This window comes from Aspergillus eucalypticola, assembly GCF_003184535.1.
Source record: "Aspergillus eucalypticola CBS 122712 chromosome Unknown BO83scaffold_3, whole genome shotgun sequence".
NCBI lineage: Eukaryota > Fungi > Ascomycota > Eurotiomycetes > Eurotiales > Aspergillaceae > Aspergillus > Aspergillus eucalypticola.
Window position 1 is genome coordinate 661,146 of NW_020290277.1, and position 12,008 is coordinate 673,153.

A 12,008-nucleotide genomic window follows, 5' to 3' on the forward strand; every position below is an offset into this window, starting at 1 on the left:
GAAAATATCCAGAAAATGGGATATGGCTCTAACTACAACACTGTAGTGATCAAGCGGCGCAGCAGTCTCTCATCCGGATACCCCCTTTACTGTAGACCAACATCCGATGGCCCCCAACAATGCAGCATCGCTCTATCACCATATAACAACATCACGCCACTAGACACATCAATCAAGAAACAACTGAGACAAATATGTATCCACTACATCACAACCAGATCCCCAATTCCTAACCAGCCCACCATCGGAACCACCAGCCACCCCCAACCCAATAAACCCCATCGGAAGCTCTCAAGGCGGTCAACATCCGAAGTCCCAAATTCGAGTCCCAAGTTCGGGGGGCTTTCGGCCGTAAACCCCGAACCGAAGAACATATATATACCAAACAATCCAAACACATCAAACATTAGTAATATTCAATTGCACTTGTTTGCAATCAGAATATAATTGGAGAACAAACATTCCCACTGCCCACCGCCCAGCGTTGGGAAATGCGGGGAACCAATCAATGAATGAATGAGCGGTGGAGGCACGCCCATTATGCGTATCATTTGCAAATTGTTTGTTGCTGAGGAGGCATTCCCATTCTTCTCATTTCATCTTCAGGAATAGAATTCTGTTCTGGTTCTATTTTCAATACTTCTTCTTCTCTGAGAGAAATTAGTTTCTTGAAAGCGACGCGTGTGAATGATTGTTGAATCAAGAATCAAGGAATAATCATGGTGACGCATTTCTACGACCCCGCGTTATCGCCCTACAGTCCCATTGAGAGTCTCATGAACCCCTTGTCGTTTGTCTGGGAGTGGTTAGCGTCTTTCAGGTCAGATGGAGGTCAGAATGAGCAAGTGACAGCAGGTTCAAATTCGGAGAGTGCTGTTTACTGCAAAGAAACATGAGATGAGATGTGACCGATTTATGGGACGTTGCAGGGTGTTATAAGTCAGGTATGTCCCCAGAGGGAAGGTCCTGGACTTTCATATGCTTATAGACAGAATCATGCTAACTTCACACAGTTCGTTTCTCAGATAATACCACCGACGACGACTCCAGCAACCTTTCATTATTTATTCTATGATACCCCGATTGATTGTGTACGAAACAGAGAATGATGTCATTAGTGAATTCGGTGCTGGTTAATGCTTCATGTTGAGAGATTGAAGTCTATGGATGATCCTATTTTGTTGCTGAGCTGTCCTGGGACTTTGATATTCATGTGAGACTACTACGACTCGTTATATGTTAATACTGAATAGCGGTTTCAAGTACGTGAGAAAAGGCCACACAAGGGATGTATGGAGTGGAACAAATGCAGGCTAAGTGCTACGATACCTATCATTATGATCTTTTAGGACCACTATCAAAGCGAATTCGGTGTAAGACCGCTGAACAAACGAAGGTCTCGGAATAACATGCTAAGAATGAATTAATCTATCCAACAAACACATGCTAAACAAACAATATATCTCGCTAGAACCCATAAATAACACAAACAAACCCTCTATCATCGTACAAACCCTTCTCTCAGAAGCCTAGTAGCAGTAGTCATACTCACAACGAAGCCTTCTCAATCCTCCTCCCCAACGCCCCCCTCGCCTCCTCACACATCTTGCCAACATCCACATTGGCAATAATCCCATTCCGATAGTTAATCGCCTCCTCAATCTTCTTGAAATCACTTCCTACCCCATCAGCCCTCCACTCATAGCAATCGCCAATGAACCGACTACTCTGCACCAGCCACTGAGACCGCTCGCGTCGGTTCTCATCAAACGCCGCCAACACTGCCTGAAGATCCTTGTGCGTTTGCACGCGCTCGTCTTCCAGCAGTGTTGCCAGCACGGCTGTATCCTCGATACAGAAGCCCGCGCCGGCGCCGTGGTGCGGCGAGGTGGCGTGCGCGGCATCGCCGGAGATGCCGACGCGGCCTTTGTAGAAGGTCGGGACCGGGTGGTCGCCTAGGTCGAAGATGGCCCACTATTTACTCATCAGATTCTATTGTTTAAAGTAAAGGAGGAGGGGAAGGGGTAATGCATACCACGCTGAGTTGAGGATCAGTCAACTTGAGCAAGTTGGTCACGTTGGGTCCATAGCCGGCAAAGTCGCGGAGAACTTCATCGCGGGTACCCTGGCGGGTGAGTCTGGGGTACTCGGCCCATTCGTCGGTGGTGGTGTGGAAGGCGACGATGTTGAGTGTTTTTCCGGCGTTCACGGGGAAGGTGAGCATATGGCCACCGGGGCCCATCTACACTTATTAGTATTGTTTGGTAGCTTTGGAGTCAAGAGGGCTGATCACTCACATGCATGCAAGAATTCGAAGCTAATTCCTCCCCGATCGCCTCAACCGCCTTATCCATCGGCACGAGACCCCGGTACGCATACTTGTGAGTATACGACGGCTTCGCAGAAGGATGGTCCGCACCGACGATAATCTGGCGCACCTGGGACTTGATTCCATCACACCCGATGACCAAATCAGCTTCATCCTCGGATCCATCGGCAAACTTCAAAATCAGCTTGCCATCGCTAATGCGCTCGTGAATATCATCCAGGTGCTTGTTAAAGCGGGAAATCTCCTTGGGAACGAGCTTGATCATTTCGTCAAGGAAATGCGCGCGGTGAACGCCGTTCTGGCCAAGGCTGTTGGAGATGGTGAATTCGATTTTTTGGTGGCCGTTTTCCTCTTGACTAGTGTTCTTGCTGTTGTATCCGTCCAGATAGTCGAACCACACCTTTTGCTTGGTGGGCCAGAGGTTCCGCGTGCAGACTTTCTCGAAGGCGTTGTAGATGCCATCGTGGCAGTATTTCATGGCTTGGACGGCGTTGGGGCTGAAGGAGACGCCGGCGCCTACTTCGCCGAATTCGTGCGCTTGCTCGTAGATGGTTACGGGGATGTTGCGGTGGTGGAGCGCGATGGCAAGTGTGATGCCTGCTATGCCGCCGCCGATGATGGCGACGTGGAAGTCTTTCTTTGTGGGGGACATTTTGTGTTGTGGTGTAGATGAATTGGAGGATTGGATGATGGGTTGAGGTGGGAGGTGAAGTGATGGGGAGTTAGCAGCGACAGGGCTCTTTAGGTCTTTTATCTACTAAGGCTAGAGGCTACAGATAGCTTGTTTTGAACGATGTCATTGCTGAGATGCGTGGCGCGGAGAGTCGGATGCTGATGAGGCACGTCGGTACCAGGGGGACAGTGACCTCAGAGTCCATCGGATGCTGTCTGGCTAATCCCCGTGGGGCATCGGACACGGATATACGGCACTGCTGGCGCCGTAGCCGATGGACTATTCCATGATGCTGTCGAGTGGTGCTGATGGGTGATGTTATAAGCGGCAATGGCAAACAAGCTTGCAAGTGATCGGAGCTAGTTGATAGCTTATATGGAGGATTATAGGAATGTTGTGAGGGTGCTGCACCTCATTTGCGGACTACAGTCGGTGGTTGTGTGACGTGCCATATCCGATGGTAGGTGCGCTCCGCACTTCAACGGCCACCGCTATACAAGCTTTGCGGCAAGGCTGGCACACTTTTCTTCTTCTTTGTCTGTCTCGGATAGAGGAATGAGGCGGGTCAGCCCGGTATACGTGCGATTGTGCGATGTGATTCTGTCATTGTCTTGGTATAGTATGGTCGGATATGGAAAGTCTTAAGGCAATTCGGCAGATGCGCCAGTGTTTCTAGAAGTGCGATCCGCAGTTTTGCACAGCCAATGTATACTCTGCAGTTGGCCGTGATGCAGTGCGACTATGATTGATGATATCCACGATGAAGATATCGTTTGTGGGATAGCACATATCACGGGTTGCCGATAGCGTTGACCTTCATCGGTTGAATGACCAGACATACGGGTTCCTACTCCGTAAATTCCCCAGATACTCCCCGAGTTGAATCTCGATGGTGGCACTTCAATTTCCATGGATCAATATGCATCTTCAAGGCAGTGTTGAAAATTTTGATGAAGAGGGGGCATCCCACGAGAAAAAGTATGGGAGGCTGGACTGTGGCTAGCAAAGCGAACCAGACCAGGCAAACATCCGTGGGGGGCAATGCTTAGTTACGGTATGGTAATAATTGTAACGGAGTTTAAAAAGAAAAACGTGCCGAAGTGGGGGGGTGAGTAAGCAGAAGAGTATCAAGTCTGATTGGACGATCCGTTGCCCATCAACCGGCCTCTAATTGGGTACCGTGCATCATCCCCTGCTGGCAAACCATCCAATCATGATGCTTTGCGCACTGCAATATGCCCATTTAGGAAAGTGACCAGCTGCCGGCAGAACTGCTGCTGCTTCGATGTGCAATTTTTGGCGCCACCAATGCAGGCGGCTCCCCCAGAGACCGCGGCTTGGGAACCTCTTCCTGTTGGAACGATGCATGGTCCCCTGCGAGGAGTACGATGTACCTATCGTCCTGCATGAACATCGGCTGTGGTATTGGCCGGATGAATGCAAGGGATCAGAGAAACAATAGCACTGTCAATGTTATTGTCAGCTCTGCTTGTCCTACAGTAGATAGTTATGTAGTATCCAGTGTTAGTATAGATCCCGCTCGGCCATAAGCCATGGTCATGGTCAGCGACACACTAATTACCAAGTACGGCCGTACATCGCAGTAAGCCTTGACTCGTGCTATGGTAAAACCCAAGGGTCGAACCGCACGCTCTGACTGGCGGGCAATTAAGTGTTCATTTTTCCAAGAATAGAATTTTCTCCGCACGGAATGCGAAACTCTTTCCAGGCCATCTCTGTGTCGGTGAGGATTTTGGTAAAGCAACTGGAAGACCAATGGCAACCATGTGGATTATAGACTAGGTCAGAGAACAGGCATTATTCCTTGCATATCGAATTAGAACCGTGGATTGTCGTGAACATTCCTCTGCAAGACTAGCGGCTGGGGGGAACAATCAACCATATCGGCTGAAGTCCGTAGGTGTCGAACCGAAGCTGAGCAGGCTACACCAGGGCCGTCCCCTCATGTCGCCGAGCTAGAACCTCTTAGCCGCGTGTGCAGGTGCATAGACTTTCTTTGCCCCGACAAAGTACCACTACTTTGACCATTGACTTAGTATCCATAGAGGGTCAAAGACAGCACGGCCAACGGATCAGGATTTAAACAAGGACGGAGCTTTCCCCTCCCTTGTGTGCACTCCAGCTAAGTGCGGGAATTCACGGCAGCCAGTTTCGCTTAAGGGCAACTTGGGCATCAACCCCTCCACACCGGTGACCTGCGATAGTGTGATTCCGAGGCACCACTCTTCTCGGCCGTTGGACTGGTCCCTTGAAATCACCGGGTCATGGGTGTTGTCTTTCCCAGGTCTCAGGTAGTAGTAACTATCTCCCCCCTTTTTTTTTTTTTTTCTCCCGGAAAGCGGAATTCCGCATAGCCATCAGCATCGGGGTGATTTCCAGGAGTCCAGACACAGTTAGCCAGCGATTTGCCCCAGCCTCCCATGGAATCAGCGGTGGCCACTTGTTTCGAGAAGATGGAAAAATTTCCTCTCGCCCATCGCCTGCTAAGGTACACCCGTTTCGAGAGCCCCACTCAGACGGGAATAAGGAACTGGAGTGGCGTCGCGCTAAACTAAATTGGACTCGCCACTAGTGGCCTAACTGCTTTGGTCTTAGGTCCTTTCCACTGGAAAGCTCCAGCTGGGAGCTCTTGTGCTTGGGTTGCATGGAAGCTCAACCTAGAGCTGGGGAGAGCTGGTGGTTTGTGGTGGTGGTGGTGGAAAATGAACCAGAACAATGAGGGGTAGGTCGCACATGGCCGGATGCCCAGCTTGTTCACTCACCACGTGATTCTACAATAACCCATTGGAATTGCCTAAACTGACTACCTGCGAGCAATGTGACCATTGTGTTGTATCGGTCATCATCCATCAAGGCCAACCCCCATTCATCCGTAGTCAATACTAATTATGCTGATGCTGCAGCTGTCGCAACCCCCTCAAGAATGGAGGGGTTCCACCGGCATTCCCGGAGTGCTGGTCATCGTTACCATACCGTATGTATTCATGTATGGTATGGTATTTGACCAGCTTAGCCTGCCAACCTGCATCTGTCTGAGGGACGGAAGTCTCGGTCGACCAAGACCCCGTCAGTCAAAGTTCAGCTGTTTGCCCTTTTCAAACGCGGACATGGAATTCGCACGGATCATATAGGATGACTGCTACTGGAAGTCCTTGCCGAGTAGCCATGTCCTTAACTTATACCCTTGACTGAGCTACGGAGGTGTCCGCCATCCCAACTAGGAAGGCAGTGCCCCTTCCCCATGTCACCCCTCCTTTGGCTCCGGTAATGTAATGTAAGCTTGACCCGGCTCTGAGCTCCTGCTCCAGTGGAGTGTAAGTGTCACAGACTTATCAGCAGAGTAGATCCGGATCCGAAGCTTTCTACAGTGCCTCACTGTACAAAATGGACTGTCTAATGATACAGAAATATACTGCTATAAGAGCAGTAAAGGATGAGATACTGATCAACATCTTTTTGGCAAAAATATACTCTACAAAAAGAGTAATGTCCGCGACGAAGCGAGGACCGAAATTCATGTGTGCGGATATCGCGCTGTCCCACACTTTATCGATAGGCGCAATCGGCATCAGATACCGCCGCGGTACGAAATCGTAATACCGAGTAAGAGCACATGCTGTATCACCACCAGGATGATAATGCCTCATAGGGATTGATCGGATGAGAATAGCTTGAAAGACTTTTCTCCTGCTGCTTGGCTAACAAGCTATCGTCGTAGCTCCATGTAGCAAGCAGTCTAGTAATAACTTCTGGATACCTGTGTAGCTAACAAGCCAACCAATATCTACAATCTCCCCCCCCAGGAGCTCCCATCGGATGTCCGTTATCTTGCCCGTGAGCTTCCCTCTTTTTTCGCCTCTCATCCGCGGTACGGGCTGTAGTAGTATGCTTATCGTGTCACCCGATCCAGTGCTTCGTGATACCTTATCCCAGCGCCTCGAGACCTACAAGTCCAGTTACTGATGCACGAGGACGTTTTCTGGATTGTTCACTAATCCTGGATCCTCCGATCATCCTAGCCAGTCCAAGCTACATGGGACAAGCCACGCGGTCGAAGTGCTTCGGACTAAATCTTCCCACTTTTTTTTTTCTTTTCTTTTTTCTTTCTTTCAGGCATTCTTTGACTTTTTCGTCTTGTATTGTATGTAAAATCATGTAAATTGTAAGTGGATTACCATTCCCACCCTCCTTTTTTCGTTTTTCCCCTCCGGATAAGTCGCCTGCTGGTCGCCTTTTTTCACTTTTTCTCTCTTTTTCCCTTCCTTTTGTTATTTTTTAGGTCAGATTTCTGTTTTTTGCCTAGTGGGTCGTTGCCATCCCCCAATCCTTTGGCTGTCAATTTTCTTTTTTTCGAGGTCACTAGCCCATTCGTAGACTAGCTTGGCTGGACAAGACCTGTAATCGGCCTAGCTCCTTGACCTTGACCTTCCCCCCCCCCCCCTCCCCCTTCCTGGACCTGACCGATTCCTCGATTGTGATGCTTTAGTTTCCTGCCACTACGCCGGACGTGCTTTTGACTACTACTTACTACTAGTAGTACTGCTGCTGCTGCTGCTTCGGAGTACATTGCAATCTTACTACATTGATAGTAACTACCGCAAGTGGCTCCGAAAAAGAATAGCTCAGCCTGGACAGCAACAACTAGGGCGAATTTATCTCCATATTACTCATACACTCTATTACTTTGCCGTCTAGCTATTCTCGACCACGGATTCCACCTCTTCCCCGATCCTTTTTCTCCTTCATCTTTTCGCCTCTCCAAATTACTTGCTTGACATACTCATCGTTTCTTTACCTTCTCCTTCTTGCGCTGTACATTGGAGCATGCGTTGGGAGGGTTGACGGTGCCCTAACGAATTGATCTTGATCTTGATCTATTATCTTGTTCAGTGCTTCCATTCAAGCTTGCTTGTGTGCTTGTGCTGGCTCGCTGGCTTGACCCTCCAAACCCACCCCGCCAGGACGGATCCATGCAGACCATGCCGCCGCGAGCATCGCTAACCAGCTCCTTCTCGGTCACCGACGTCAATAATGAAGTGGTGTGTCCGTTGAAGAATAACGATGGCTCCAATTGCCGGAAAAGATGTCTGGGTGTGAGTAGTACTCCTTCAGCTCGCCTTTTCCCCCCCCTCTCAGCTTTCCCTCCTGCTCCTTCTTCCCGCCCGCTATCGATCCGAGCCCCACTTTCATGCAATGGTTCAGCAAGCAGCGTGCGCCTCTGTACGAGGACCAGTGCGGGCGCAAGCTGGAGAAAAAAAAAATAATATGATCTGTCGCATTACTATCCAAGCCTAATGCTTGTGGTTAACATGTTGTTCTGCCCTTCAGGAGAAGCGCTATCGCTCCATGCAGGAGCATATCCGGAGAGCCCACCCGAACCACTACATTCCGAAGCTCCCGGCGACCGAGGAGAGCTTCATCTTGATGGTGACCACCCCTCCAGACCAACGGGCCCATCTATCTCCCTCGACTCAAGCTCCATCTCGGCGACGCAATGGTCGGTCATCATGGCTGGAATGTGTGGCTCTCAGAACGTCAACTGACTGGCTATAGAAATTGCTGATCGGGATATCTACGTTGCTGACGCTAGCTCTCCGGCAACCCCGCGGGGCATTGACGAGACTCACCCCGCGGCAGCGACCGCCGCCGTCGCATTGGCGCAATTGCACCACAACCGTCTAGCTTCCGACTGGGATACGGACATGGTATGCTAGACTACTTTGTGAGCAGTACACAAGCAAGATTGACTAACTGGTGCGCTAGGAGACTCACTCGGACAATGACCGAGACCGCTTGCGATCCGTTGAACTGCCTTCCCTGAGGGAGCACTTCAAGCAGGAGGCTTCGCTGCCTCCATTCTCATCCCCTCGTCCTCGCGAGCTTCTCCCGTCCATTCTGACGCACTCCCCGCCCGGTCGCTCTTCCACCCTGCCTCCCATCCAGCATCGAGACAAGCTTCCTCGTCCTCGCAAGTCGTCCATTTCTAGAGCTAGAAAACCGAAGCATGAGCGGACTAGATCCAAGGAATACGGCCGACGCCCTAGTCTGGGCGACCGGAAGGCGCTTTCTGCGGAACCACAGACTGCCGCTTGGGCTCAAGGCAAGCGCTGGGAAGATTTGATTGAGGCAGCTACCTCGGCCACGGAAGCGGATGACGATCATAACTCGGATGTATGTGCTTGCTTTTTTCCCGCAGGACAAGCTCAGACATGTGCTAATCTCAGCCACAGGTTGGTCGGTCGCCTACAATGCCCCCGTTGATCTCCAATATCACTTCGGCGCCTTCGGTCGGCAATCACCGGTCATCGCTACCACCGGCTTTTCAACCCTCACCCGGACTGCCGCCACCGACTTCTCATCGGCCTTTCCCTCCTCACGCCTATGCGGCGTCACCGCTACACAAGTCTTTAACGCCGCCGCCGTTTGACACCGCACGCAGTCGCGATAGTGATTTGGAACCATTTCCCTCCATTGAATCCTCGCTAGATTCGGCATCGACGGCATCAGGGAAAACCTACGCTTTCTCGAGTCACATGAGCACCTCCAACAACGAGTCTAGCCCGGTATTGAACATGTATCCTTCTTCTGCATCTCAGCGCCAGCATCATCGATTCTCAAACCCCACACCGGCGACATACCGCAACAGAGAGATCCAAATCTATTGTGCCAGTTGCAAACGCCCGTGGGCTCTGAATGAATGCTACGCCTGCACGGAGTGCATCTGCGGCGTGTGTCGCGAGTGTGTCGGTTTGTTTATCAGCAGTCCGCCCGCTTCTTTCAGAAATGTGACGTCGAGTCCGGGCAGCGCGATGTCACATGGGCCAACAAGCTATCCCAGTCCCCGAGGCTGCCCTCGCTGCCGCACTGTGGGTGGAAAATGGAAAGCCTTCCAGCTCGACTTCAGGTGAATACACCCTTATTCTTGATGTCTCCAGGGTGAAGCGCACTCTGGTGAGCTTCTGATCGAATTTTATGTTTTACGGATGTTACGATTAATGGCTTTGTGGGTGCACGGTTACTCAAAATTATGGAGCAATGACATGAGCCAGGCACACGAGCATCACCCAGTGGTCGATGAGTATATGATGTCGCCCTTGGACTGTTTATATCTCGGAACGAGTTATTGAAGGGCTGGCCCGACCATGATTCTCACATGCCATGATAAGGAAATCTTATGAAAATCCGGGATTTTGGGGTGTTTGGTAGGTATACAACAACGCTGGGCGGGTATATATACTACATGGTGGCATTGGTGTTTTGATCTTGACAATTCTGGTTTATGTTTTTGGATGATTTACGTGGGTCGCATTTACGAATATATTGAACATTGATGTAGTTTGATTTGAATAGATGGTGTCGTCATCTTTTTCCAATATTTCCAGAGCTTCTATGCTACTCTCTTATGCCTTGCTGGGCCACCAGCTCCCACCCATCAACTGGCCCACCAGACCACCAATCAATCTGGTTACTCCCATGCTCTTCTCATCCTGTGCCTTGATCATGCCTTGCTTGTCATGCGCACCATCTTCACCCGCAAAGAATCTTACCAGCACCTCCGCGGCTAGTTTGGAGTCATCACCGTTTCCGTCCACGTCTCCAATTGCCGTCACATACTGCTCGACAGCCTCTTTCGCCCACCCCAATCTCCCTCCAAAGTCGACACATGTCTCACGGTTGACGAATGAGTCGAATTCAAAATGACCTTGATAGGACAGAACACGTCCTGGGCAATACAAGCCTTGAATCGGGCAAGGCTTTGATCCCCCAATGTTCATCCAAGGCGAGGGAAGCGCTGTCTCAGGTGAAGACTCAACCGTCACCCAATCCCCATGAATCATCTGCAGTCTCAACGCGCGCTTTCCCCTCAAGCAGGGAAATGCGTCCACAAACCCCTTTGTGAGTTCAACCTGGGCCAGTCCAGCTTCTTTTCCATCGGGACAACATCCCACCTTGACCTCATTGGCAGAAGCAGATCCCGCAAGCAAAGCCTCTGCAAGCGCCTGGTGGCCAAAACAACTTCCAAAAATCCGCACATGCGGATACTGCTCAAACACAGTAGTAACGAACTCCAGCAACGGTGCAACCCATGACTGGTACTCAGCACCATACGTGGACGCCACTGACCCCGTAATCAAGACACCTGTGATAGGCAAGGCCAGCGGATTGATAACCTCCCCAGCCTTGGTCACTGTGGCAGTAGACTGCGTGCTTAAACTAGCCAGCGACGGCAAATTACCACCAAGAGTATCGAACGCAGTGGTGTGGATCTCAATATCTTCATCTCTTCCTTCATCTTCTGCAATCCGCCCCGCAGCAGCCCGAAGCAGCTTGCGAAATTGGGTACTATAAAGACCGCGAGCGTAGTAGACGTTCGGAACCGGGACGTCGACGTCCAGGACGGCGATGTGGAGATGTTTCTGGGTTCTCATCGTGTTCTGCGTGCGCGCGTTATGGAATTATTGAGGGATTTCGGAGAGGGGTGAGGGGTAGATGCGTCTGATAGAAAACTATTATCTAAACAGATTGGGACTTCGATAAGGCGAGAAAGAAAGTGTGGAACCGCGGACCCTGGGGATCGAGTTGCCTCTTTCGGCAGGTGATCGAGATGCGGGCGCGCCGCTTTAGGGTTGGATCTCGCTGGTTCGGGGAGGTTATTGCGATTTGGGTTGAGATGGCAATTAATTACTGCTTGTCATTATACTATGCCCATAGGATTTATTTCAAAGGGTCTATGGGTCAATGGGTGAGGTAATACGTTGGTTGTATCCAAGTTGGGGGTTTTCGCTACCAGTTACTCTTGTACTACTTCTAGCGGACTCTACTCTAACTGTCATATAATAGGAAGTACCATATCTGAAACCAATTCAAATATCGATCTGGATAAAGAGGCAACACGTGTCATACTTCCATCAGCATTAAGCGATAAGCATGTCATAGTCATCATCCTGATCAAAGTAACCCACGCATCAATAACCTTAACGCCTC

The 12,008-nt window shown here is 50.4% G+C and overlaps 4 protein-coding genes across 4 annotated transcripts; 1 reads left to right on the forward strand and 3 right to left on the reverse strand.

Moving 5' to 3' along the window:
* Positions 1–1,548: 1,548 nt before the first annotated feature.
* On the reverse strand, positions 1,549–2,981 carry BO83DRAFT_305046 (salicylate hydroxylase; the record flags this gene model as incomplete). Its single annotated transcript, XM_025527246.1, has 3 exons — positions 1,549–1,974; positions 2,036–2,242; positions 2,298–2,981. The coding sequence occupies 3 exons, from the start codon at positions 2,979–2,981 to the stop codon at positions 1,549–1,551; spliced, it is 1,317 nt and encodes a 438-aa protein (XP_025392151.1).
* A 3,289-nt stretch (positions 2,982–6,270) lies between these two features.
* On the reverse strand, positions 6,271–6,823 carry BO83DRAFT_132230 (uncharacterized protein). The gene has a single exon (XM_025526104.1). It carries the CDS (start codon positions 6,668–6,670, stop codon positions 6,386–6,388), a length of 285 nt encoding a protein of 94 aa, XP_025392152.1. The 5' UTR covers positions 6,671–6,823; the 3' UTR covers positions 6,271–6,385.
* A 675-nt stretch (positions 6,824–7,498) lies between these two features.
* rfeD (putative transcription factor RfeD) lies at positions 7,499–10,386 on the forward strand. Its single transcript, XM_025529043.1, has 5 exons — positions 7,499–8,116; positions 8,352–8,520; positions 8,577–8,728; positions 8,787–9,194; positions 9,254–10,386. The coding sequence occupies exons 1-5, from the start codon at positions 7,994–7,996 to the stop codon at positions 9,929–9,931; spliced, it is 1,530 nt and encodes a 509-aa protein (XP_025392153.1). The 5' UTR covers positions 7,499–7,993; the 3' UTR covers positions 9,932–10,386.
* Positions 10,387–10,423: 37 nt separating this feature from the next.
* Positions 10,424–11,452, reverse strand: BO83DRAFT_414054 (uncharacterized protein; the record flags this gene model as incomplete). The annotated part of the gene is made up of 1 exon (XM_025534535.1): positions 10,424–11,452. One exon carries the CDS (start codon positions 11,450–11,452, stop codon positions 10,424–10,426), a length of 1,029 nt encoding a protein of 342 aa, XP_025392154.1.
* Positions 11,453–12,008: the final 556 nt, after the last annotated feature.